We start from the raw sequence: 26578 nt of genomic DNA on the forward strand, positions 1-26578 counted from the left end.
AAAGGCCAAGAATGGACACCACCATCCTCAATAACTTCCAAACCATTTCCAACCTCCCATTCCTTGCCAAGACTATGGAATGTACTGTTGCCTCCCAATTACATACCTGTTAGAGCCCCTCCAGTCTGGTTACTGCCCCCTCCACAGTACTGAAACTGAACTCCTCAAAGTTGTTGATTACCTCCTGACCTCTGCTGATGCTGGTGCCCTCAACATTCTGATTCTCCTTGACCTGAGTGCTGCTTTTGACACAGTGAGCCATCAGATCCTCCTCACCAGGCTTGAGGGTGTGTTAAGGGCACCACACTCTCCTTGCCATAATTATACCTCAAAAACCGGACTGACTATATCTCCCTCAATGGCCACACCTCAGACTCAACTGTAGTTATACATGGTGTCCTCCAGCGCTCTGTAATGGGTCCTTTATTCTTTATCATCTACATCCTCCCTCTTGGTCAGATCCGCCATTACTTTGACATCTACTGGTATGCTGATGACACCCAGATCTAACTCAGCACCAAATCCATCCTCAAAACACCTATGACCTACATTGAATCCTGCTTCTCTGCAATAAAAACATGGATGCAACAAAGCTTCCTCAAGCTCAACAGTGATAAAACGGAACTCCTCATAGGCACCAAATCCACCCTCACCAAACAAAAGGTGTAAAAAGTCAAGGAGTCTGAATATTTTTCAAAGGCACTATATATATATATATATATATATATATTTATTTTCTTTTTTTGTATGTTGTTGTTGTCATTTTTAAATTAATTAATTTTTACTCTTTTACTCCCAAATTTCATGGTATCCAATTGGTGGTTACAGTCTTGTCTCATCGCTGCAAATTCCGTACGGACTTGGGAGAGGCGAAGGTTGAGATCCATGCATCCTCCGAAACACAACCCAACCAGGCTGCACTGCTTCTTGACACAGAGCCCACTTAACCTGGAAGCCAGCCGCACCAATGTGTCGGAGAAAACACAGTGCACTTGGCGACCGTGTCAGCGTGCACTGCGCCCGGCCCACCACAGGAATCGCTAGTGCACGATGGGACAAGGACATCCCTGCCGGCCTAACCCTCCCCTAACTCGGACGACGCTGGGCCAATTGTGCGCCGCCCCATGGGTCTCCCGGTCGTGGCCAGCTGCCACAGAGCCTGGACTCGAACCCAGAATCTCTAGTGGCACAGCTACTGTAGCACTGCGGTGCAGTGCTTTAGACTACAGCGCCACTCGGGAGGCCCATGTATATTCCTCTGTCCAGTGTCTGTGTTCTTTTGCCCATCTTAATCTTTTATTTTTATTGGCCAGTCTGATACGGCTTTTTCTTTGCAACTCTGCCTAGAAGGCCAGAAACCCGGAGTCACCTCTTCACTGTTGACGTTGAGACTGGTGTTTTGCAGGTACTATTTAATGAAGCTGCCAGTTGAGGACTTGTGATGCGTCTGTTTCTCAAACTAGACACTAATGTACTTGTCCTCTTGCTCAGTTGTGCACCGGGGACTCCCACTCCTCTTTCTATTCTGGTTAGAGCCAGTTTGAGATGTACTTACATATCAACAAGGACGCACACTGGCCTTGGCCAACACAATGAAAGCACAAGGATGGCTGGAACTTTCTCTCGCTTTACTTCTCTCGAGCTGATCTTCTCTGTGTTGGAAATTGCCCAGCATGCTCTGCTCCACTTCACCGGTGTTCGGAGCTACAGCTCTGATATGATGAACTAACATTACTGATATGATTAACTACAAATACTTCACAGCCTTTTGTACACCAAGGGAGTCTCAAATTAGACTTAATTTGATTTAGGCCTAATTTATTTTACCTTGAATATTGCAGCCCATTTGTGTAGGCTATTAGCTAGACAAAACCAACAATAAATAGAGGCTGAATTTATCTTCAAGCCAATTACCTTTTCCTCATTGTTAGGTTATTTGATATGTAGTCAAATTTGTATAAAAAGTTTATAGGTAACACCTAAGTCCCTGCTAAAGGACAAGAGGTTAGGTAAGGGCCTGTTGTGTAAAATTATGGGCCGGTTTCCCAGACAATGAGTAAGCCTTTTCCTGAACAAAAAAAAAATTTCAGTGGAGAATCGCAGGGTTTTCCCATCAATAGAGTGCCTTTTATGTGTGCAATTGTTGAAAAAACACTCAATTGAACAGTTGGATCAAATACTGCACATCTACCGTACAAACTAAACCATATTAAAATGTTCATCAAGTGGTGTGTTTTCATTAAATTAAATGGGTTGTCCTCAATGAATGGCATTTTAAACCACTTGTTTCTATGCGATTGGTGATTACTTTACTTGTCCCTGCGGTTTAAGGTCTACCTTGTAACATGAACTGAACTCTTATTTTAATATGGTAAAACTGTTCATGTTTAAACATTTGTTAAAAAGTAACATTGTTAACCTTGCATTAAATTTCCCTTCCCAATCTTCCATTCCCCTTGCTACAAGGGGTGTTTGGCTGATTTAAGATGAAATTGTCAACCCTGTTACAGTCAACCTTGTCACTTTTATAGTTATTTTTATTTAATCACTTGAGATGGTAAAACATGTGCTCTTTATAGATGTGCTCTTCATGCGCTCAAGGTGAAATAAATACACTACCCAGAAGGCACTCTATATGTAGAATGACCCCTCTATTGAAAGTGCCTTTTAGTCCATGACTAGGCTTTGATTTGGGGCTCCTAAGAAAATTAGAAGCACGGGAAGTTGGTGGTGCTGTAAAAATGGCTGGAGCGGAAAATGCTAAATGGTTTCATATACATCAAACACATGGTTTCCATGTGTTGGTGACATTCCATTAACTCCATTTCGGCCATTACTATGAGCCGTTCTCCCCTCAGCAGCCTCCTGTGATCAGAAGGGCATTTCTATTAATTAATCATTAAATAGATAGGCTAGATCACACAAATTCAAATCTAGACCTCGCTTGAAGCCATTTACACTGTTTTTTTCATTCTTCCCCTCTAAATCAGGGACTGATTTAGACCTGATCAGGGACTGATTTAGACCTGGGACACCAGGTGGGTGCAATTAATGATCAGGTAGAACAGAAAACCAGCAGGCTCCAGACCTCGTAGGGTAAGATTTGAACATCCCTGGGCTACAGTACAGCCATGTCTGGATGGGAAACAGCTTTTGTCTAATTGATGTCAAAACTAGTTTATTTTTAGCTAGTCCTAACCCTTTTCTAACCTTTTAGCTCATTATCCAAACATGCTCGGTTAATTCTCCTAACCTGCTGTGTAATTTCTCCTAAGAATTAGGAACTAAAGAGAAGGACTACATTAAAACTCCCACTCCTGCTCTATTAAAGGAAATATCAGTCATTAGATCAACGTTAGACTCTCTCCTAACACAGGACGCTGAAAAGAAAATTAGATTTGTCAGGCAAAAGTTATATGAACATGGCGATAAGCCAGGAAAGTACTTGGCATACCTAGCTAAAAAGAGAGCTGATTCTCAGTCAATTGCTACTGTTACTGATTCTGATGGTAATCATTTATATGAAAATAAATTGATAAGTGACTCATTTAAGACATTTTATACAAACCTTTATGCCTCAGAACTGCCAAAGGATGCACCCAAATTAATGGAGAACTTATTTTGTAAGATTGAGCTCCCTACTATCTCCGAAGAACAGAGGTCTCTCCTTAATGCCCCTATTACCAAGGAAGAGATAATGTTCGCAATTAAGAATCTGCAAAATGGTAAGGCCCCAGGACCAGACGGGTTTTGTAGTGAGTTCTATAAAGTGTGCCATGGCCTGATCCTTGAGCCATTGCGTGATATGTTTAACCACTCATTTTCAAATGACCAGCTCCCTCAAACGCTGAGAGAAGCCAACATTTCACTTATTCTCAAAAAGGGAAAATGTCTAGAGTCTTGTTCCTCGTACAGACCAATTTCCCTTCTGAATGTGGATAGAAAATTGCTTTCTAAAATTCTAGCCACAAGATTAGAGGACTCACTGCCACTAATTGTGAAAGGAGACCAAACTGGCTTCATTAAGGGCCGTAAGTCATGCAACAATGTCAGGCGGCTTCTTAATGTAATTCAAGCCTACCAACAAAGTGCTATGGATGGTCTTGTGCTCTCCCTAGATGCTGAGAAAGCATTTGATCGTGTGGAGTGGTCTTACCTATTATTTCCTCTAAATAAATTTGGTCTAGGAGACAACTTTATAAAATGGGTGAAAGTTTTATATGATGATCCTCAGGCTGCTGTCCTTACTAATGGGCTAAGGTCAAATAGCTTCTCTATACATAGAGGTACCAGACAGGGCTGTCCTTTATCCCCTCTCCTCTTTGCACTTGTTATGGAAACACTGGCCGAGGCCATCAGAGTAACGCCTGCTATACAGGGGCTGCTCATTGGTGATGTTCACCATAAAATAAGCTTGTATGCTGATGATGTAATGATATTCATCTCTAGTCCCGAGACTTCAATTACATCTCTTATTAATATTATTGAATTATTCTGCGAATTCTTAGGCTACAAGATTAACCTAACTAAGTCAGAGGCTATGCCACTTGGTAGCCTACACTCTGTACCTAATACTTCTCCCCCCTTCCCTTTTAAATGGTCTCCCTCAGGTTTCATGTATCTGGGTATATTTGTAACTCCTAACTCCTAAATTCCAGCAAATTCCCTTGTTTGATACAATAAGACAGGATCTGGAGCGCTGGAACTCTCTCCCGATTTCTTGGTTGGGTAGAATGTCCCTCTTGAAAATGAACATTTTACCTAGACTACTTTACCCAATCCAAATGATCCCAGTATTACTCTCCAATAAGGTAATAAAGGATGTAAATGGATGGCTAAGTTCCTTTATATGGAGTAAACGCAAGCCAAGACTTAAGATGGCAATATTGCAGCTGCCAAGTTCTATGGGCGGCTTGGACCTGCCCAATATCAGGTTCTATCAATGGTGTGCCCACCTTTGTTATATTTCTGACTGGATCACAAATGATGACTCCTCTATTTGGTTAGACATTGAGACTTCTCTTTCAAAATACCCCTTACAGGATCTCTTATTTTTCAGAAGTTTCAAGTCTGTAGAAGATCACTGCAATAATCCCGTTACACTTAACACACTCAAAGTATGGAGGTCAGTTCAACGCTTCCTGGGAAGGTCCAAACTAACCTCTGCTCTTACCCCAATTCTTAACAACCCAGATTTCAGTCCAGGATTGCTGGATGCTGGCTTTAACTTTTGGCTTAATAAGGGCATACGCAGGCTAAATGACTTATTTGCTGATAAGATTTTATTGTCATTTGAGCAGATGGTCGAGAAATATCGACTCCCAAAGCAGGACTTTTTCCGCTTCCTACAAGTAAGACATTATATTCTGAAGAGCACCACCTTAATTGGTAGCCCTGATGTGTCTTTCATTGAAATAATGCTTTTTTTCCCACAAAGGAAAATGTCTGTAAGTCTGTTTTATGATACTTCAAGGTCCTTTTCTGCTGTCAACACACAGAGGGTGAAACAAGTGTGGGAGAAAGAATTGTCTGTTACTATTGACGAAGAGATGTGGGAGGACATTTGAAGATATGCAAAAACAATATCTATATGTAATCGTACTAGAGCAATCCAATTAAGAATAATACACAGATTGCATACAGTGCCTTGCGAAAGTATTCGGCCCCCTTGAACTTTGCGACCTTTTGCCACATTTCAGGCTTCAAACATAAAGATATAAAACTGTATTTTTTTGTGAAGAATCAACAAGTGGGACACAATCATGAAGTGGAACGACATTTATTGGATATTTCAAACTTTTTTAACAAATCAAAAACTGAAAAATTGGGCGTGCAAAATTATTCAGCCCCCTTAAGTTAATACTTTGTAGCGCCACCTTTTGCTGCGATTACAGCTGTAAGTCGCTTGGGGTATGTCTCTATCAGTTTTGCACATCGAGAGACTGAAATGTTTTCCCATTCCTCCTTGCAAAACAGCTCGAGCTCAGTGAGGTTGGATGGAGAGCATTTGTGAACAGCAGTTTTCAGTTCTTTCCACAGATTCTCGATTGGATTCAGGTCTGGACTTTGACTTGGCCATTCTAACACCTGGATATGTTTATTTTTGAACCATTCCATTGTAGATTTTGCTTTATGTTTTGGATCATTGTCTTGTTGGAAGACAAGTCTCCGTCCCAGTCTCAGGTCTTTTGCAGACTCCATCAGGTTTTCTTCCAGAATGGTCCTGTATTTGGCTCCATCCATCTTCCCATCAATTTTAACCATCTTCCCTGTCCCTGCTGAAGAAAAGCAGGCCCAAACCATGATGCTGCCACCACCATGTTTGACAGTGGGGATGGTGTGTTCAGCTGTGTTGCTTTTACGCCAAACATAACGTTTTGCATTGTTGCCAAAAAGTTCAATTTTGGTTTCATCTGACCAGAGCACCTTCTTCCACATGTTTCGTGTGTCTCCCAGGTGGCTTGTGGCAAACTTTAAACAACACTTTTTATGGATATCTTTAAGAAATGGCTTTCTTGCCACTCTTCCACAAAGGCCAGATTTGTGCAATATACGACTGATTGTTGTCCTATGGACAGAGTCTCCCACCTCAGCTGTAGATCTCTGCAGTTCATCCAGAGTGATCATGGGCCTCTTGGCTGCATCTCTGATCAGTCTTCTCCTTGTATGAGCTGAAAGTTTAGAGGGACGGCCAGGTCTTGGTAGATTTGCAGTGGTCTGATACTCCTTCCATTTCAATATTATCGCTTGCACAGTGCTCCTTGGGATGTTTAAAGCTTGGGAAATCTTTTTGTATCCAAATCCGGCTTTAAACTTCTTCACAACAGTATCTCGGACCTGCCTGGTGTGTTCCTTGTTCTTCATGATGCTCTCTGCGCTTTTAACGGACCTCTGAGACTATCACAGTGCAGGTGCATTTATACAGAGACTTGATTACACACAGGTGGATTGTATTTATCATCATTAGTCATTTAGGTCAACATTGGATCATTCAGAGATCCTCACTGAACTTCTGGAGAGAGTTCCCAGAAATATTCCATATGCACAAAAATACAGCTCCAATTGTGCACAAATGTGTTTACATCCCGGTTAGTGAGCATTTCTCCTTTGCCAAGATTATCCCTCCATTTGACAGGTGTGGCATATCAAGTAGCTGATTAAACAGCATGATAATTACACAGGTGCTGGGGACAAAAGGCCACTCTACAACGTGCAGTTTTGTCACACAAAACAATGCCACAGATGTCTCAAGTTTTGAGGGTGCGTACAATTGACATACTGACTGCAGGAATGTCCAACACAGCTGTTGCCAGAGAACTGATTGTTCATTTCTCTACCATAAACTGCCTCCAATGTAATTTTAGCGAATGTGGCAGAACATCCAACCGGCTTCACAACCGTAGACCACATGTAACCACCGCAGCCCAGGGGCCGGATTCACGAAACTTTATTTACGATAAAACGCAAGAAGTTTCTTAAGGAAAAAAAATAGGAAGTTCATAAAATAGTTCGTAAATGCAATTCCTCAATGTTCTTAGGAATTCGTAGTTCTCTTAGGCATTGACATTAGTGACGTGCTTGAAACCAATACAAAAAAGCCTATGTGACAGGGATGATCGGCTTTGGTTATTTCATAATTTTTCACACATTATAGCCATCAGACTAGCTATATCAAAATCAAAAATGGATAACCAAGAAAAGAGATTGAAGTGATGGTGGAGGAAATAGCAGCCAGGAAAAGGTTGCTGTTGGGGAGAATTGATAACTGCGGGGTCACTGAAGAGACCAAAAAGAAAGGATGGGCGAGTGGCCGAGTCTGTCTCTGCCTTCGGGGGTATGGCAAGGGACAGTGACGCCGTAAAAAATAAGTGGTCCGACATCAAGTAGGCTGCTAAGAAGAAGGGTGCTGAGAGACCATTCATGTGGACCAGCTGGAGGAGAAGGTGTTGTCCATCATAAAGATGGTGGTAGAGGGACTGCACGACCGGTAAGTTAGTTAGCTAGCTAACGTGTAAAGACATTAAAGCCAAAATAACTAATGACATTAACATTAGCTAAGTTAGCCAAGTTCTTATTTGCAAAGTGAGATAGCGCTAGCTATTTAACACTTCTAGAATATTGTAATATATTGTAACGACCCTGGGTCTATACGCGCGGAAATCGACCCTGCCGCACGAGCATGCTTTTGCAGCACAGTCGATAGCGCGCCGGACCTCGGGCTAGAAGGTCGAGGGTTCGAGACCTGCTCCCCGCTGTTTCATTACACTATTGTTAATTACTAGCTTTTTTAATTGTATTTTTATTAATAACAAATCAATACATAAAGCACATGAGGGAACACAAGCATACATAGATTACAAACAATAGACAATCGAGCTAGGGGGTACAATATCACATTACAATTACACAAGGATCTTAAGGGACATGCATATACTTACAATTCTAACAGCTTTTTTGTTAGTAGAGCATTTAACTGTCTTAAAATACAGTTCAATTTCTTTTTGTAGGGTACGAAAATGTGTTTTTCTGTTTGTAAATTTACATTTGTGTATATGAAATTTGGTCAAAAGAATAATGAAATTAATTACATAAAAATTATTCCGCTTATTTCTATTGTATGAAAAGAATTCAAACAGTACATCTCTCCACAATAGTGTAAAATCTTCATAAATGTGTTAAATTATAAACCTACTGATGTCTTGCCACAGTTTTCTTACATGCATACAATGCCAAAAAAAATGCAAAACTGTTTCTGGGTGGTCATTACAAAAGGAGCAATTTGAGTTGATGTTTTTCTTAAACTTCTTCATATAGTGGTTGGCAGGATAATATTTATGAATAATTTTAAAGGAAACTTCCTTAATTTTGTTAACAAGTAGGTACAGTGCCTTGCGAAAGTATTCGGCCCCCTTGAACTTTGCGACCTTTTGCCACATTTCAGGCTTCAAACATGAAGATATAAAACTGATTTTTTTTGTGAAGAATCAACAACAAGTGGGACACAATCATGAAGTGGAATGACATTTATTGGATATTTCAAACTTTTTTAACAAATCAAAAACTGAAAAATTGGGCGTGCAAAATTATTCAGCCCCTTTACTTTCAGTGCAGCAAACTCTCTCCAGAAGTTCAGTGAGGATCTCTGAATGATCCAATGTTGACCTAAATGACTAATGATGATAAATACAATCCACCTGTGTGTAATCAAGTCTCCGTATAAATGCACCTGCACTGTGATAGTCTCAGAGGTCCGTTAAAAGCACAGAGAGCATCATGAAGAACAAGGAACACACCAGGCAGGTCCGAGATACTGTTGTGAAGAAGTTTAAAGCCGGATTTGGATACAAAAAGATTTCCCAAGCTTTAAACATCACAAGGAGCACTGTGCAAGCGATAATATTGAAATGGAAGGAGTATCAGACCACTGCAAATCTACCAAGACCTGGCCGTCCCTCTAAACTTTCAGCTCATACAAGGAGAAGACTGATCAGAGATGCAGCCAAGAGGCCCATGATCACTCTGGATGAACTGCAGAGATCTACAGCTGAGGTGGGAGACTCTGTCCATGGGACAACAATCAGTCGTATATTGCACAAATCTGGCCTTTATGGAAGAGTGGCAAGAAGAAAGCCATTTCTTAAAGATATCCATAAAAAGTGTCGTTTAAAGTTTGCCACAAGCCACCTGGGAGACACACCAAACATGTGGAAGAAGGTGCTCTGGTCAGATGAAACCAAAATTGAACTTTTTGGCAACAATGCAAAACGTTATGTTTGGCGTAAAAGCAACACAGCTGAACACACCATCCCCACTGTCAAACATGGTGGTGGCAGCATCATGGTTTGGGCCTGCTTTTCTTCAGCAGGGACAGGGAAGATGGTTAAAATTGATGGGAAGATGGATGGAGCCAAATACAGGACCATTCTGGAAGAAAACCTGATGGAGTCTGCAAAAGACCTGAGACTGGGATGGAGATTTGTCTTCCAACAAGACAATGATCCAAAACATAAAGCAAAATCTACAATGGAATGGTTCAAAAATAAACATATCCAGGTGTTAGAATGGCCAAGTCAAAGTCCAGACCTGAATCCAATCGAGAATCTGTGGAAAGAACTGAAAACTGCTGTTCACAAATGCTCTCCATCCAACCTCACTGAGCTCGAGCTGTTTTGCAAGGAGGAATGGGAAAAAAATTCAGTCTCTCGATGTGCAAAACTGATAGAGACATACCCCAAGCGACTTACAGCTGTAATCGCAGCAAAAGGTGGCGCTACAAAGTATTAACTTAAGGGGGCTGAATAATTTTGCACGCCCAATTTTTCAGTTTTTAATTTGTTAAAAAAGTTTGAAATATCCAATAAATGTTGTTCCACTTCATGATTGTGTCCCACTTGTTGTTGATTCTTCACAAAAAAATACAGTTTTATATCTTTATGTTTGAAGCCTGAAATGTGGCAAAAGGTCGCAAAGTTCAAGGGGGCCGAATACTTTCGCAAGGCACTGTATGTGTGGCAACATCCAAACTTTTTTCCAACAGATATTATCAATAAATCCATTCCAATAAGGCATGACATAAGGTATAGATACAACATCCTGCTGAAACAAGGATCGTATCGCTCTGTTGTTGAATGGACCAAAAGAGAAACAAATCTTTCCCACTGATGAGTCAACAGGGTCAATAGAAGGTAGGCTCTGAGGGTCAGGTCTTGACATGTTCCTGAATAACATAGCAACACCTGAGGGAATGGCATCTAAAACAATTGCAAAATCTTTAGGTGTTACAGGGACCTTGTAAAGTGATAAGAATTCTTTATAACTGAGTAAAAGACCCTCTGCATTTACCAGTTGGCTCACCAATTGGATATTATTTCAGAACCAATATTCTAAAAACAGAGGTATTTTTATACAATATATCCCGATTATTCCATATATAATATCTGTGTGGAGAAAAATTGTGTTTATAAATTAAGGCCCATGACAAGAGAACCTGCTGATGAAAAGTAGAAAGTTTCACTGGAACTTTGTCAATATTATAATTGCATAACAACATGAAGTTAAGGCCACCAAAAGTAGAGAAGACATGATGAGGAATAAAATTCCAGATATGTTAATTACTAGCTAGCTAGATAATGCGTGTTTAATTTGTATTCTTGCTGTATTTAAATATCCGGTAGCCAACTGTCTGTGGCGCAAGAAAAGTATCCATTCATCTCAAGACAAGGATTTAGCTATTCTAAAGTTAATTACATTTCCAATAAGTAATCCTGACGCATTATTTTCAAGAATCTCATTTCTTCTTAACTTTTTTTTTAGGAAGAAATTTAGGAAAAACATTTCCAATAACTTTATTGAGGAATAGCAACTTTGCTTAATAACTTCTAAAGTTAAGGAAAAATGGCAGTTAAGAAGAAAGGTTTTGTGAATCCAGCCCCAGGACCTCCACATCCGGCTTCTTTACCTGCGGGATCACCTGAGGGGTGCTGTGGAAAAAACGCATTCTGATTGGCTGGGCCTGGCTCCCCAGTGGGTGGGCGTATGGCTGTTCCCCTGTCCAGTCATGTGAAATCCATAGATTAGGGCATAATGGATTTTAAATTGACTGATTTCCTTCTATGAACTGTAACTCATTAAAATGTTTAGTTTGTGTTGTTGTTCAGTATACATGCAGGTATTGTGACCTTTCTGGCTGGGGGTGGAAACAAAGCTTGTAGTGTACTGGCTAATGCCTGACTACTGTAGCTAACGTTACTCTCAAAAGAAAAGTTGCTGATGGGAGCTGGGTAGCTGCGGTGTCAGAGATCAGACACAAACAGCAAGGTACGTTGTAAATTGGCTAACATAACGATAGCTATATTATTTAGCTAAACCAATTATATCGATTTATGTAAACTCCAACTATTTTGTGTTATCGCACAATTCAAATAGAAAGGCATTCTACACTACATTAAGTCATCTCCAACTAACAAATTAACGTTAGTTAGCTAACTAGTGTTCTAATTATCTAGTAACTAGCTAACGTTAGCTAGCCATGTAGCTTCAGTCAAGATGAGTGATTTAGCTAGCTAAAAGTTGGTTGTTGTTTTTCGCTCTTGCACTCACAAAGAAAAGTGTTTCGCGTAGCAAGTGGAGTTTAAAATCGAAGTGAATGAGGGAGCATATTTTGCTAAAACATGTAACTAATTTAGCTAACAGTCTATGCTAGTGGTTGCTATCCTAGCTACACAGCTAGTTGCCAAACGTCAACTCAGTTGGACTGGTAGCCTGTTGCCACGTCGTCACTCGGTAAACGTTAGACAACTCGAACAATTTTAAAATGAACATATTTTGTATGTTTTTCATGGGCACAGCCATTTTAACTAGTTAGCTAACGTTAGTACTACAAGTTTTTGATATTTAGCTAATATAACTAAATTAACTCCAGCTCCACACCTTCAACTTCAAGAGCCATATCAATTGATTTTCCACAAATTGGGTCCACTGAATCTAGATTAATGACCGCATGGCTATCTAACGTTATATGCCTACTGGGTGGCCATATAAACTGTTTTCGATTGTCGCTTACTGAATACAATTGACAAACCCTTTTATTGTGAAATGAATATACTTTAGCCAGCACGTCCATTTCTAATTTCCATTCTAGTACCTCCATTCTAGTACTTTGCCTAAGGATAGTCTAATGAAAGCTTTTACACAATGATGTATCTGTGCGTGTGCAATGCGGGGACATGGAGAGCAAAGTTTGCTTATAGACTAAGGTAGACTAGCATAGTTTATAGTGTTAACCAGAAGATTCAACCCACTTGCTTACAGCTAAGCAAGCACTATGGTAGTGTAGATTAAAAGTGTTTGTAAATTAAATCAAAGTTTATGGGTCACATACACACATTTACCAGATGTTATTGCGGGTGTAGTGAAGTGCTTCTCAAATTTAACCTGGAGTGCCAGAGAGGGGTTATTAATTCAGGGCGTTGTCAGACTGTTTGTAAATTCTGGCCTATCTGAGCGCTCTAACCTCACATCAATCAAGCACCCAAGCTAACATTGGCTAGCTACTTCCTGACTCAAATTAGAGAACACCTCACTCTGACCATTTTACTCGCCTTAGCGGAACTGGTTAGGCTGTTTTCATGTTATCCAGAGTGTTGATGACTAACTGCTGTTTGCAACAATTTAATTGCGCTTTATTTGCCGACGTTTACTGACACCGGCCATATTCAATGGGTGTTGAGGGTTCGTAAATTCGTCAGTTATTCTGCACTCTGGTACACTCAGATGAAAGTGCTCTGAAATTGGAGTAGCCAGGGTGAATTTACGAAAGCACCCCAAAACAACGTGGAGCCGGCACGAGATATGGCTCGGAAAGCGTACCTTAATCCACGGATGAGAAATGCGTTGTACTCCGAATTGGCCCATTATCCCAACTGTTACACAGAGAAGATTGCTAATTTCTGGAAAAAACTATTTAGTCCTCATGCTAGATAGCAGAAGCTGCAGCAGCAATTTTGGAATGGCATTGTCAGCCAATCAGCTCCTTTGTTGTTCAGTGTGACATGTCATTCCATAATGGTTACTGCTAGCTAGCATGAAGATAGAAAAAGGCAGTTTACTTAACTAGCAGTTGTTCAGTATTCTCAGTGTAAAAGTTGGGAAATTGGGACAGTTCTGAGTACACCCCATTTCCCATCACTAGATTGAGGTACATTTTCCAAGCCATGTCTCACACCTGCTCTGCATTGTTTTATTTATCTACACAGGAAGGTTGTCCGACCATAGTGCATCTGTAGGCAAGCTGGTCAGATCAGCTGGCTACTGTAGTGTGAAGTTCAGTTTGTGATTTTTACTGCCACATAGGCCTATAATAGGCTACATGCGCGTATCTGGGCTATTGACCAGCACATGCATTTCAACATTGTAATTAGGCTTATGAGAATGTTCAAAGGCCCTCCGCAAGCATATAATGGTCATGTTGACTGTTCAAGACTTTTCTACTAAGAATAAAGACAGACATGTCTTTGCATTAGTATCATATCAAAATCACACATTTTTGTCTGTGTATAGTAGTGCCCCTTGGAGACAGTATACCCCAAAAAGTGGACTTCTAAATATTGGCGAAATAGATGATGCACCAATATCCATCACAACCGTTATGGATATCATGCCGCTAAACGTGAGAGGATACTGACAATGGAAAGAGAAACCTATTATAAACAATATAACATCTTGATGAAAGTTGAGCCGATGTAGCCTAAGGTGCATGTTTTACAAAAACTTTTCCTATGCCATGGATGTTACATTGCCGCGGCAAGTCATAACTGATGCAGTTATGACTTGCCGCTCTCGTCTTGAACGGTTTTTGTTGAGCCTACTTTGCAGTTGGTGCAGTCTGTCAGATAAAGGCAAAACAACAGCAGTGCTTGAGTGAAATCAATTTATTTAAATGTTCTTTAATTTTTTTTATCTTGTTGAGTTGAACATAGCTGAGACAGCCAGGGGGAAAACAGATGATGGTTAGGCCTATGAGCAATCATTCTCCATCTTGTTTTTCAAGAACTAGCCACTAACTGCCAGAGGATTTTTTTCCCCTCTACAGTCCTTCAGAGACTGGTGCCTCATTTGGGAATTCTGAAGAGATAATATTGAGGAATTGGTTGACTTTACCTGTTTTCCCTCCTGCCTAGAGGGAAGATGAGTCAACGTGAGCAGCAGGATAAAGTCCCAGCATACCTCAAAGATGAGCCTCCAGCAGGTCAGTTCAGTCTCCTTAGTGGCCACTCACATGCTGATGAACATTAAATGGACATTGATAAAAATTGTACACTGACACTCAGTAACGTAAAGGGGATACTTAGTCAGTTGCACAACTGATTGCATTCAACCAAAATGTGTCTTCCGCCTTTACCCTAACCCCTCTGAATCAGAGAGGTGCGGGGGCTGCCTTAATCGACGTCCACATCATCAGCGTCGGATTTTAATTTCCTCACAAATTAGAAGTCGGAAGGATCTCTGTCTGAAACGTTTGTATTTGTGTACCACTAGGTGGCATTACCGTTCCATCTTCTACACTGTTAGTGGTTCTACAGTTTCTGTCTAGCCCACCACACACTGATTATTTTGTCATTCAAAGCAATGAGGGCTATTGAGGGCCGTCATTACTATTTTTAGTTTTGCCTTTCTACTGGGGCTACTACTGTATAATGTGGTCATAATGGCCAATTCTAAGCAGAAGTCATGGTTTGACACAAACTTTCATGTAGTAGCCTATTCATCATTCTGTGCTGTATGGAACAGAGAACATTTACCATAAGTTGGGAAGTTACTTGGTGTTCCTTTGCTTAACTTCTCTCAACACTAAAACCCTATTGTCTCTCATCAGACAGCAACAAGGATCACCCCGCGCCCCAGCCAGGCATGTTCTCCAGAGTGACCGGCGGCCTCTTCAGTGTCACTAAAGGTGCCGTGGGAGCCACTGTAGGTGGGGTTGCCTGGATAGGAGGGAAGAGCTTCGACTTGACCAAGACCGCTGTGACCTCAGTGGCCGCTGTACCAGGCATCGGGGTGGGGCTGGTGAAAGGAGGGGTGTGTGCTGTAGCAGGAGGCGTTTCTGCAGTAGGCTCAGCAGTAGCCAGTAAAGTTCCTATTGGAGGGGGCAAGAAAAAGGACAAGTCTGATTGAGGAGTGGTGGAAGACGGTGCATTTTGGGTATCGTGCCTGTCGTGTCTGATCCGCTTACAGTCTGGAGGGCTACGGAGCAATCCAACAATGTCGTGTGTATTCACTTTTCATGGAGGGCTCGACACTCTGATTCACGAGTGTCTATGGACCACTCCCATATTATATGGCCTGGCCACTGAGGGCGAGATTAAATAAGGGGTTTTCTGTTCAGCAGTGCAGGGGCCACCTCACCCATCTTTGTCTGTAATATAAACCAGTGCCTCAAACTGTTGAAATATGAAATGACTGACTGAATGTTGTATTTACTGTAGATGGAAGCCAACCAAGAAAACACTAAGCCTATTTTATTGCGTAATATTTGTTCCATCTCTCGGCCACCGTTGAAGAAACATGCCGTGAACATATACCATGTTTAGGCGCTGTTCATGTTCATTGCTGTGTTTGTTGAAAACTTGAACGTCACCTGGCAGTCAGACAATCCGTGATCAATGACTAGCCCGGCACCTCTGACAGAAAATAAAGAGGATCTCATGGGGGGAGTTGGTACTGGGCCTGCACAGGGGGGTTTACCACCGTGATCCCTGGGCTGTGGCGGGGTTCAGATTGAAGAAGCCAGCACCGGGCTGTTCCAACAACCGAGGCAGCGCCTTGTTGCAAAAAGCGTCGGTAATGGCGGGGAGTTGATGGCTCCACTCCATCTCTCTGATTGATTCTGTTTCTGAGATTACTGACTCTGCTTCTGGGGCCCAGCAGCCCAGCTTTGGTGCCCTCTCCCACAACAACACTCATCACTCTCCCTCTGCTCCCTGAGAATTACTGTGGCACTCTGGGATTTTAATGCTGCTTGCCAGGGCTACGGGGGACTAAACACTCTGCTCAGGAAGTCAATGTTCCTGGCTATATGTTTATGCTTGTGGAAATTGTTTTCATTTTTCCCTTCTGCTGTTAAGTATATGATTTGAATCTCAAACTCCCTGTTCCTGATGTGATGGGGATTTTTTTTTTCTCATTCCGGAGGGATTTTTTTTCAATCCACCAGGGAAATTCTCTAAAGGGGACATGTTCCATTAAAATGTTTCTTCTGAGAGTTCTCTCTGGTGCGAGTAATGTACTCATGTTTTTCAATGACAGTAGTTTTAGGATGCGTTTACCCTTTAATGGTACGGAATTCATGTTTTCACTGATGCTGCGCTGAATCACAGAGCTCTGTCACTGCCCTTTCTGTTGCTTTCTTTTGTTCTTTCACTATTGTACACAGTGTATGTGGACTACAATCTGGTAGGATCAAGCTGCCTTATTCCAACACGATAGCCTGAACTACAGTAACATATTCCTTTTTGATCCTACCAGATTGTAGTCCACATACACTGCGTGTACAATACATTAAGGACACCTGCTCTTTCCTTGACATAGCTTTCACCTGGTCAGGCTATGATCCCTTATTGATGTCACCTGTTAAATCCACTTCAATCAATGTAGAGGAAGGGGAGGAGACGGGTTAAATAAGTATTTTTTTAAGCCTTGAGACAATTGAGACTTGGATAGTGTATGTGTGCCACTCAGAGGGTGAATGGGCAAGACCTGTTTTAAGTGCCTTTGAACAGGGTATGGTTGTAGGTGCAAGGTGTACCGGTTTGTCAAGAAATGCAAAGGACATCCAGCCAACTTGACACACCTGTGGGAAGCATTAGAGTCAACATGGGCCTGCATCCCTGTAGAGCACTTTCGACACCTTGTAGTGTCCATGCCCCTACGAGGTTGTTTTTAGGGCAAAGGGGGGTGCGCAACTCAATATTAGGAAGGTGTCCTTAATGTTTTGTCTACAGTGTATTGTACTACTGGCAAAAAAAATAACTAGGCTATTTTAGCATTATACATTTTTTAATACATTTAAGGCGTTGCCTAATGTTATAGCTATTAGAAATACAATGTATTCATATTTTTAATATAGTGCTCTATCAAAGGATTTCACTATTAATCAGTGGATTCTTTAAAGGTGGAGTGCACTGTGCCACAAAACATTGGTGTGTAGGCTACACCTTTAACATCACATGGATATTTATTTTGTTCAGGATTTGTCTCCTTCATAAATCGCCTTTCCAGTTTTCACCTCAATATTTCATCAACCTTTCATTCATTCCACGCGTTGACTGTTGGATACAGGAGTTAAGGCTGAGGGATTTCAGACTGATCCTGCTACAATTTAAGGGATTTCCTCTTGCGTTTCCTGTCAATGTGCTGAAGGTGGAATTGAACTTTTATTTCAATATCATTTTTATAATAAATCAGCCTTTTTCATCAGATCTATTGTTTTGCTCGTTTGTCATTACAATTTTGACGATGTGAATAAGAACTAAGCTACTCAATTGTGGTTCCTATTTGTTTGGCTAGTCGGCACTGCAGAGATTAATTTTAGTAGCCTCCTCTAGCTCCTACCCCTCCATTCACTAATCTAAAAAGTGTGTGTTTAGCCAATACAGCAGTGGGCCCACCTAGCCTGCAAATAAGATCATGCCTAAATTGGAAGTAGTGCCAACTTTCCTTGATACAGCTATCCAATCCTTTCAAGCAGGCTACAAATTACAGGGAGGGGGGGGGGGGGGTGCTCAACTTCCTTGAATGAGACATTAGCTCTCCTACATGCAACAAAAGTAACGTTTTGGGTGGGGCTCTCCTACATAACGCAAATTGAACCCTTCTTTGTTTAAAATGCAGTGGTACATATGTTTTATAGTGGTAAATATGAAAAATAATGGTTTAAACGGTTTATTACTATGTGGCTGCACAAAGTCTCGCTGTCCACGAATAGTACTGTAGAATTCTATAGCAGCACTGTCCACTCTAGTGCTGAATTTCAGCCTCAGCTGAGCTTTTAAACGCATAGATTTTCCTTTTTACTTCCTCATTTTTACAATTTGTTGGCCTTGCATCTTGATAAAAAATGGCCTAATATTCCAATACATTAGATTTATCCCATTGACAAAAGCGAACAATGATACATCAATCAGCTGTTTAGAGTGCTCATTGTTTTTCAGGTGTATTGCTGTTCTCCGTTGCGTCCGCGGCCAGAAGTAGGTTTTTTTTCTTTCTTTTTTTTTCTTCTCCTGGATCAGCTGATAGTTGACCATCACTAGCCTACAGCTAGTCACCAATGCCCATCCAATCGATCCAAGTATACATTAATAACAGTAAGCATAGTTCACTATTGGTTAGAATTTGTTTTTGCAATGGCATAGGCCAACATTATTTTGCATTTGTGTGCCCATGAGAACAGTTTTCACAGCGATGTAGTGGCAGTAATTTTTGACGTGTGTGTGTATATACAGTATACCTCACACCAAGCAATTAGTGTATTAAAATGTTTATCTGATTCCAGAAGATAAATAGCAATATGCAGAAGATTATGGTTGCATTACAGTGCTGATGAAATATCTGATAATGTAATTCCAAATACAAGTGTATTTAATTACTTTGTTAAATGTATGGATTCACATCCAGCTTAAGTTACAAGGCAATACTAACATTAACAGAGCATTATTATTTATTTAACTAGGCAAGTCAGTTAAGAACAAATTCATATTTACAATGGCGGCCAAACCCAGACAACGCTGGGCCAATTGTGCACCGCCCTATGGGAGTCCAAATCACGGCCAGATGTGATACAGCCTGGATTTGAACCAGGAACTGTAGTGACGCCTCTTGCACTGAGATGCAGTGCCTTACACCGCTGCGCCACTCAGAGAGAGATATCATAGCCTGAAAGGCTATGCCCCAGATGTCCATGTGGTGGAGAGAGAATCTCACCACAGCAGTTGAGGAACAATAGAGAGAAAAAGAACAATGCATCTAAGACACTTTTATAAGCATCTTTGTTGACCAATAGTATTACTGTAAAGTTAACCTCCAATCAGATATCAGACCTATTTGATGCAACCACAACAGAACCTCTGCTTCTCAGAGATGTGACAATGTAGTTTGGCAAGATAATGAAGCATTCCGAAGACAACACAAAGGAATACTTGCATCCAGTTGATAAGAATAGTCCTTTTGGGGGCTGTGTTGACCTCTACAGCGAAACATAATGAATACATAGGCATAGTTACACTTACCGTGCACTTCCAGAGATATCCATGATTCCTACAGGGTTTAAGTTCAATGTTCAAATTCAATTGTTAAACGCTTTATAATGACATGGCACTGTCATACATGTTATTAATGTAAGTAAAGGTAGTGTTTTATGTCACATGATCTGTGAAGACTCCCAAGTATTTAACTCATGAATCATGGACAACTCATGAACTAGGGTGTAAACGTGTCTTGATTAAACTCATGTAGGCCTATTATATTGAATGTAGCCGACCTATTTGTTTGTTTTACCACCACGTCACTGCCTATTGGAAGTTCATGGTAATACCACATTGTAGCTTAGCCTAGTAAATTGACTGTGTGTGTTAGGCTGACCATCCCGTTTTACCCACGACAGTTTCAGACCCATTTCACGTGTCCCGGCTTTTCATGCTGCAAAAAAAAAAAGGTACATTTGTCAGACAAGATGTCAATTAATGTAGGCCTAATCAATGGCAATCACTGAAACAGGCACACTGTTTGGTGTTTTGTAAACAGATGTCTATTTCCATTCATCAAATGGCACGAGTATACATGCAGTGCACTGTTTGGATGCTGGAATTGTTTTGGAGTGGACTAACACAGGTAGCCTACTTTTGAAAGTAATTTGTATGACAATCAGATGAAAACATGACTGTTTGTGTTTATGCCACATTAAAAGGATATTAATTTTTACCGTTACATGACATTTCTTATTAGGCCAATAAAAGGTTTTTGTGCAAGTGCATGCACCCAATAGAGACCTCCCCCCAAATGCCAGGGTGTAATTCACTCTGGTCTACGCTTTCAGGTCTACACAAATGCCTAGGGGGTTGGGGCAAGGGTCGATTGGAATAGTTAAGTTTTATGCTAATTTCTGTGTTTACAACACTGGTTGCACTTACAAAAAAAGATTGCCGTTTTGAAACTGCAGTAAAAGTGCAGTAACTGCATTTGACTATGGTATTTTGGATGCAGTATTTGCCGCATACTGCAGCTATACTGCACTCTGAATGCAATCTTTTTCATAAGAGTGAAATGAGATAAACAGTACTGATTGATACATTTTTATCAAATCTAAATGTGTTTTCCGCATCACAATAGGCGAACCACCCTCTACCATATCTATCACTTACTTTGTATTTGGTGAGATTCTAGTCTTCTCTGATCTGTAAACACCTAATGGGTATAGGCTAAGTGAATCAGCGTTGTTTCAACGTAATTTGTCAACTTATTGTGATGTGGAATCTACGTGGAAAACACATTTGGATTTGCAAAGATATATCAATCAGTACTGTTTTTATCTCATTTACACCAGTGTTGTAAACATTGAAATGAGTGTAAAACTTCAATTTAAATACAATGACTTAACCTGACTAACAGGTTGTTTCATCAAATGAGATGAAAACGGTACTGGGCCCAGTTTCCCAAAACGATCTTTGTAGGAGCATCGTTAAATCTCTGAGCTGTTTCCCAAAACCATATTTATTAAGGTTGCACTTGAAAATGCTCGTAATCTAACGCCTGCCTCAGACCACTCGTAGAACAGCTAAGTGCGTCGTTGGATGCTCTTTTGCCCTCCTGTGGGCCTCTCTGTGACTGGCTATAACTTCAAAACAAAGTAGACTACAAATACACTTTGCAATTGATACAAAAGGGTGACGTATAAAAATGGGTAACACTTCATTTTAAGGGGTCCTTATTACTGTGTAATTACATTGTTAAGTATTGGAGTTAATTGTAATGACTCATATTTACACTCTAATAACATGTAACTGGTGGTATTTGCAGTCTGTAATTACAGAGGTGTAACAACAAATGCTTGTTACCATGCTTGTTTCAAATGGGGAAGTCTCCACTGAAATGACCAATTTAGTGTTTAGTTTCTTCTCAGCTACATCCGATTTAAGTAATAACTGTCACAAAAGGCGGTAATCTGTTGTGGACAGATCCGCTGGGTGTCCAAGATTAGAAAGGTTGAAGGCTCAATAGGCATTCTTCAAAATCTTCACTCAATGTTGTTGCTAGCACTTACCTCCCCAAAAAGCGTACCATCTGGCTTAACTTGGTTGAGTTTACAAAAACATATCAGATATAGGTCAACCTCACTAACTGGGGTCTACCATACCGGTATCATCAAATTTGACTTGTCACATGCGCCGAATACAATAGGTGTAAACCTGACAGTGAAATGCTTACCTTCAAGCCCTAAACCAACAATGCAGTTAAGAAAAATAACTAGAAAATAATAAATAAAAGTAACAAATAATTCAACAGTAAAATAACAATAGTAAGGCTATATACAGGGAGTACCGGTACAGAGTCAATGTGAGGGGGCTCCGGTTAGTCAAGTTAATATTTACCCCGACAACGATGAGACGGCCTATAGGGAGGTCAGAGAACTGGCAGTGTAGTGCCAGGACAACAACCTCTCCCTCAATGTGAGCAAGACAAAGGAGCTGATCGTGGACTACAGGAAAAGGCGGGCCGAACAGGCCCCCATTAACATCGACGGGGCTGTAGTGGAGCGGGTTGAGAGTCTCAAGTTCCTTGGTGTACATGGTCTACACATCACCAACAAACTTACATGGTCCAAACATACCAAGACAGTCGTGAAGAGGGCACAACAAAACCTTTTTCCCCCTCAGGAGACTCAAAAGATTTGGTATGGGCCCCCAGATCCTCAAAAGCTTCTACAGCTGCACCATTGAGAGCATCCTGACCGGTTGCATCACGGCCTGGTATGGCAACTGCTCGGCATCTGACCGTAAGGCGCTACAGAGGGTAGTGCATACGGCCCAGTACATCACTGTGGCCAGGCTTCCTGCCATCCAGGACCTATATAATGGGTGGTGTCAGGAAAGCCCATTAAATTGTCAGAGACTCCAGTCACCCAAGTTATAGACTGTTTTCTCTGCAACCGCATCAGACAATTTACATTGACACCCCCTCCCCTCTTGTACACTGCTGCTACTCGCTGTTTGTTTATCTATGCATAGTCACTTCGCCCCCACCTACAGGTACAGATCACCTGAACTTGCCTGTACCCCTGCACACTGACTCGGTTCTGGTGCCCCCTGTATATAGCCTCGTTATTCTTATTGTGTTACTTTTTATTATTACTTTTAAATTTAGCCTACTTCGTAAATATTACATTTTTCTTGAACTACACTGTTGGTTAAGGGCTTGTGAGTAAGCATTTCACAGTAAAGTCTACACTTGTATTAAGCGCATGTGGCAAATAAAGTTTGATTTGATGTAGGTAGAGTTATTAAAGTGACTATGCATAGATAATAACAGAGTAGCAGCAGTGTAAAAGGTGGGGAGGCAATGCAAATAGTCCGGGTAGCCAGGAGTCTCAGGAATCAGGAGTCTCATGGCTTGGGGGTGGAAGCTGTTTAGAAGCCTCTTGGACCTAGACTTGGCGCTCTGGTACTGGTTGCTGTGTGGTAGCAGAGAGAACGGTCTATGACTAGGGTAGCTGGAGTCTTTGACAATTTTTAGGACATTCCTCTGACACTGCCTGTTATTATCACGTTTAAGGTAAGACCCAACCCTCCCAGTCAACCAGGTACTAGAATCCCCTGCCCCAAGGTCGAACCTTCTGGAAAAAGGAGAAAAAGAGCTGTAAGACAGGTCAAGCCAGTGCATCTGGATACCGGTCAGTGCTGCAGAAGCAAAGTGGCCCGGGCCTTACTGAACACCAGGAGGTCCTGGTACACCGCGGGGCTGGCGGAAAGGTCTGTGGCAATTTCCAAGCCCTCAGGAAGACGTCCCAGGGCAGGCAGAGCTAACTTCAGGCAATGAGTGTGGCAGGACGGGCTCCAGCCCACAATGGCACCAGTAGCCCAGTCAATAGAGGGATTGTGTCGCTGGAGCCAAGAAAATCTCTTTTCACTTTCTCCACTGCAGGCCCGTCGATGTGGATGGGGTCGTGCCCCCTCTTTCGTCTCCTGAAGTCCACGATCAGCTCCTTCCTTTTGGAGTTTATGTCCGTAAACACTCCAGCCAGCTGGTCTGCGCATGCACTGAGGATGTGGCTAAGGATGCTGTCTGGGCCGGCAGCCTAGCAAGCGTTAACACGCTTAAATGTTTTAGGTTGGCCACAGAGAATGTGAGCCCACAGTTCTCGGGAGCGGCCTGCGTCGGTGGCATTGTTATCTTCAAAAGGGGACAAGGTGTTTAGCTTGTCCGATGGCAAGACGTTGGTGTCCTTAATTAATGTGACGGCTTTTCCCTTTGTAATGATTGTCTGGAGTCCTTGCCACATATGGCTCATGTCTGAGCCATTGAAATGCGACTCCAATCCCCAGTAGAAGCAATCCTTCATAGGAATCAATGGTATTCTACAGTATTTCAGTTAAATGTTTCAAGTACAAAATGACATGTATTTGTTGTAGTGGGGACAGTAACATTAGTAATTTCCCAAAATGGTACATAAAAACAATTTATTGTATGTATTTTTTTTATTTTATTATTTTGTTTAGCTCACATAATATAATTGTAAAGTATTTATTAAGGTGACTGTAATAGAATAACGCTAACTAATGAGAGAGAGCGCGAGGTGGGACATCAGATGAGGTTTTCATAGACCAGTATACTCTGCACTGGTTGGTTGGTGACAGCTCACATGGACCATGTTGTCTGGCGCAACCACAACGTACCAGGTTACCACTTGCACAATGTCCACCTGTTAGTTGTCATGGCGGGTAAGTTTAAATGTCTTTCTTTTATGGCTAGCTGGCAAGCTTTTTTGTTCTTTGTAATACGTTTTTGGAAGCTATTGTCCAAGTCATTGTTATTAAGAGTTTGTAACTATAATGTTTTAGTCTGATGCTAGCTATGAAAATCGATTTGGTAAAGTTATTTTCCATACAGTCGGTATAGAGCCATAGCTAGCTAACGCACTTTTGTACATCGCGGTGTAACGTACAATTTACCTTATTTTAGCTCTCAAAAAACGTAATACTTCTAGGTCAACTGTAATATGATAACCATTGTAAAGCACACTTTCTCTCCTTTCCAGAAAAATCAGTGATGAGGCCTTCTTGCTGCCGGTCTCTGCATGATTGAAGAAGGCAATGAGCTCCATTGGGTCTTTTTAAAAATGGCGGGTGGGGAAGCGAAACCTACTGTGATAGGGGGAGACAAGCCGTGTGGGTAAACTACTTTTTTCACCTGACCTGTCCAACCTATCATCTCTAAAATGTAAATAAAACACTATAAAGAGTTTATATAACGTGTCATCAGTCAGTTGTACATCTGGATTGCTTCTTCCACCTGTAACCCAACCCCTCTAAATCAGAGAGGTGCGGGGCTTCCTTAATCGACATCCACGGGGAACAGCAGGTTATAAACTGCCGTGCTCAGGGGCAAAACGACATACTTTTATTCTGTCAGCTCGGGGATTCGATACTGTTATCTTCAGAAGTAAACAGCTGCTTTTGAGTCATGATGGCTTGCAGTGATGATGCAAAAAAATGAATGCATTCAGTTGAATAATTGACTAGGTATCCCCCCTTACCCTGTCGTTTTCTTCTTATTAATCTGCGAGAGAAGTGCTACTACACCTGGTGGAGAGAGGCTATAAAACACAATGAGTTACGTCATGGTACGTCACAATTTAACGAATAGCGTCAGAGGGGTCCGTTTTTAAAACTTTTCTCCAACAGTATCGGGCCATTACCATGTCAATCAACGCTTGACTATATGCGTAGTTCATTTTTGATGCCAACACAGTCGCAACAGTCCCATTAGTTTTCATTGCTGCCTCGTTTGAATGCCGCGGTTGCGCAAATTTGTACGGAATGGGGTTAGTCAACAGTAGCTAGATAGCATAATCATTAGAAAATTAATCATTCATCTGCTAAGACCTAGCAACTGACATAAATCCCATGATTTATTGTTCACGCAGTTAGAACTGGAGTTTTAGTCGAACCACGACTGAAGGTAGAAAATCATTTGGTTGGCTTTTACATTCTGTGAATGTGTATCTACTACCCTTTTGTTTAATGTAAACTCTATCTAAACCTTTTACAATTGGCTGTCCCCACTCTCCAGGCTTCAATTCACTCCCAGTTAGACGGGGTCTGTTCAGGCCTCTGTCAGCTCCACAATGCCCTGGGGTCATGAAGGACATCCAGAACTCTCTGGCAGAAGTCAGCAATGACTGGAGGCAAGGCATCAACACCATTGAACGTGCAGTATGTAAAATATGCTGGGATGCAACACAGTCAGCTAACCTCAGCCATGGAGAACTTGGAAGAATTTATTTTCAGGTATGTTCTGCTGCACCCATTACATGCCACTTGGTTGGGAACTATTATTGTTGGCTTGCATTGCATTTGATGTGAGACTGTACTGCTACATTGTATTAGTGTATTGTCCCTCAACTTGGTCCTCAATTAATACTTACAAAAGTATGTCTGTACTGCTCTCGGTGACTCATGTATAGGGCCCTGTGTTTTGGTTAACAGTTTCGCTAAGCAACTACCCTCAAACAACTTGTTTGAAGGTGTAATCACAGTAGGAGAAAACCTAAGATTTTAGTTACAGCAGCACACTGACATTATAAAAGGCAAGGGGTTGAATGGGCCAACATGAAGGATGACTCATGATGCTGGTTGAGAGAATGCCAAGAGTGTGCAAAGCTGTCAAGGCAAAGGGTGACTACTTTGAAGAATCTCAACTATCAAATATATTTAGATTTGTTTAACACCTTTTTTTGTTTACTTCATGATTCCATGTGTTATTTCATAGTTTTGATGTCTTCACTATTATTCTACAATGTATAAAATAAAGA

At 41.3% G+C, this 26578-nt stretch overlaps 1 protein-coding gene across 3 annotated transcripts; it reads left to right on the forward strand.

Annotated features, from left to right (window-relative positions):
- The first annotated feature begins 7962 nt into the window (after positions 1-7962).
- On the forward strand, positions 7963-17975 carry LOC110522826 (transmembrane protein 263). Of its 3 annotated transcripts, none has more exons than XM_036977512.1 (3): positions 7963-7987; positions 14679-14746; positions 15374-17975. In XM_036977512.1, exons 2-3 carry the CDS (start codon positions 14686-14688, stop codon positions 15670-15672), a joined length of 360 nt encoding a protein of 119 aa, XP_036833407.1. In that variant the 5' UTR covers positions 7963-7987; positions 14679-14685; the 3' UTR covers positions 15673-17975. The 3 variants fall into 3 exon arrangements, with proteins under 3 accessions (XP_036833407.1, XP_021456975.1, XP_021456982.1); XM_021601300.2 differs by lacking the exon at positions 7963-7987 and adding an exon at positions 11540-11817; XM_021601307.2 differs by lacking the exon at positions 7963-7987 and adding an exon at positions 11555-11817 and having other exon boundaries at positions 14591-14746.
- The last annotated feature ends 8603 nt before the right edge of the window (positions 17976-26578 follow it).

The sequence above is a fragment of the Oncorhynchus mykiss genome, chromosome 1 (genome assembly GCF_013265735.2).
Source record: "Oncorhynchus mykiss isolate Arlee chromosome 1, USDA_OmykA_1.1, whole genome shotgun sequence".
Lineage (NCBI taxonomy): Eukaryota > Metazoa > Chordata > Actinopteri > Salmoniformes > Salmonidae > Oncorhynchus > Oncorhynchus mykiss.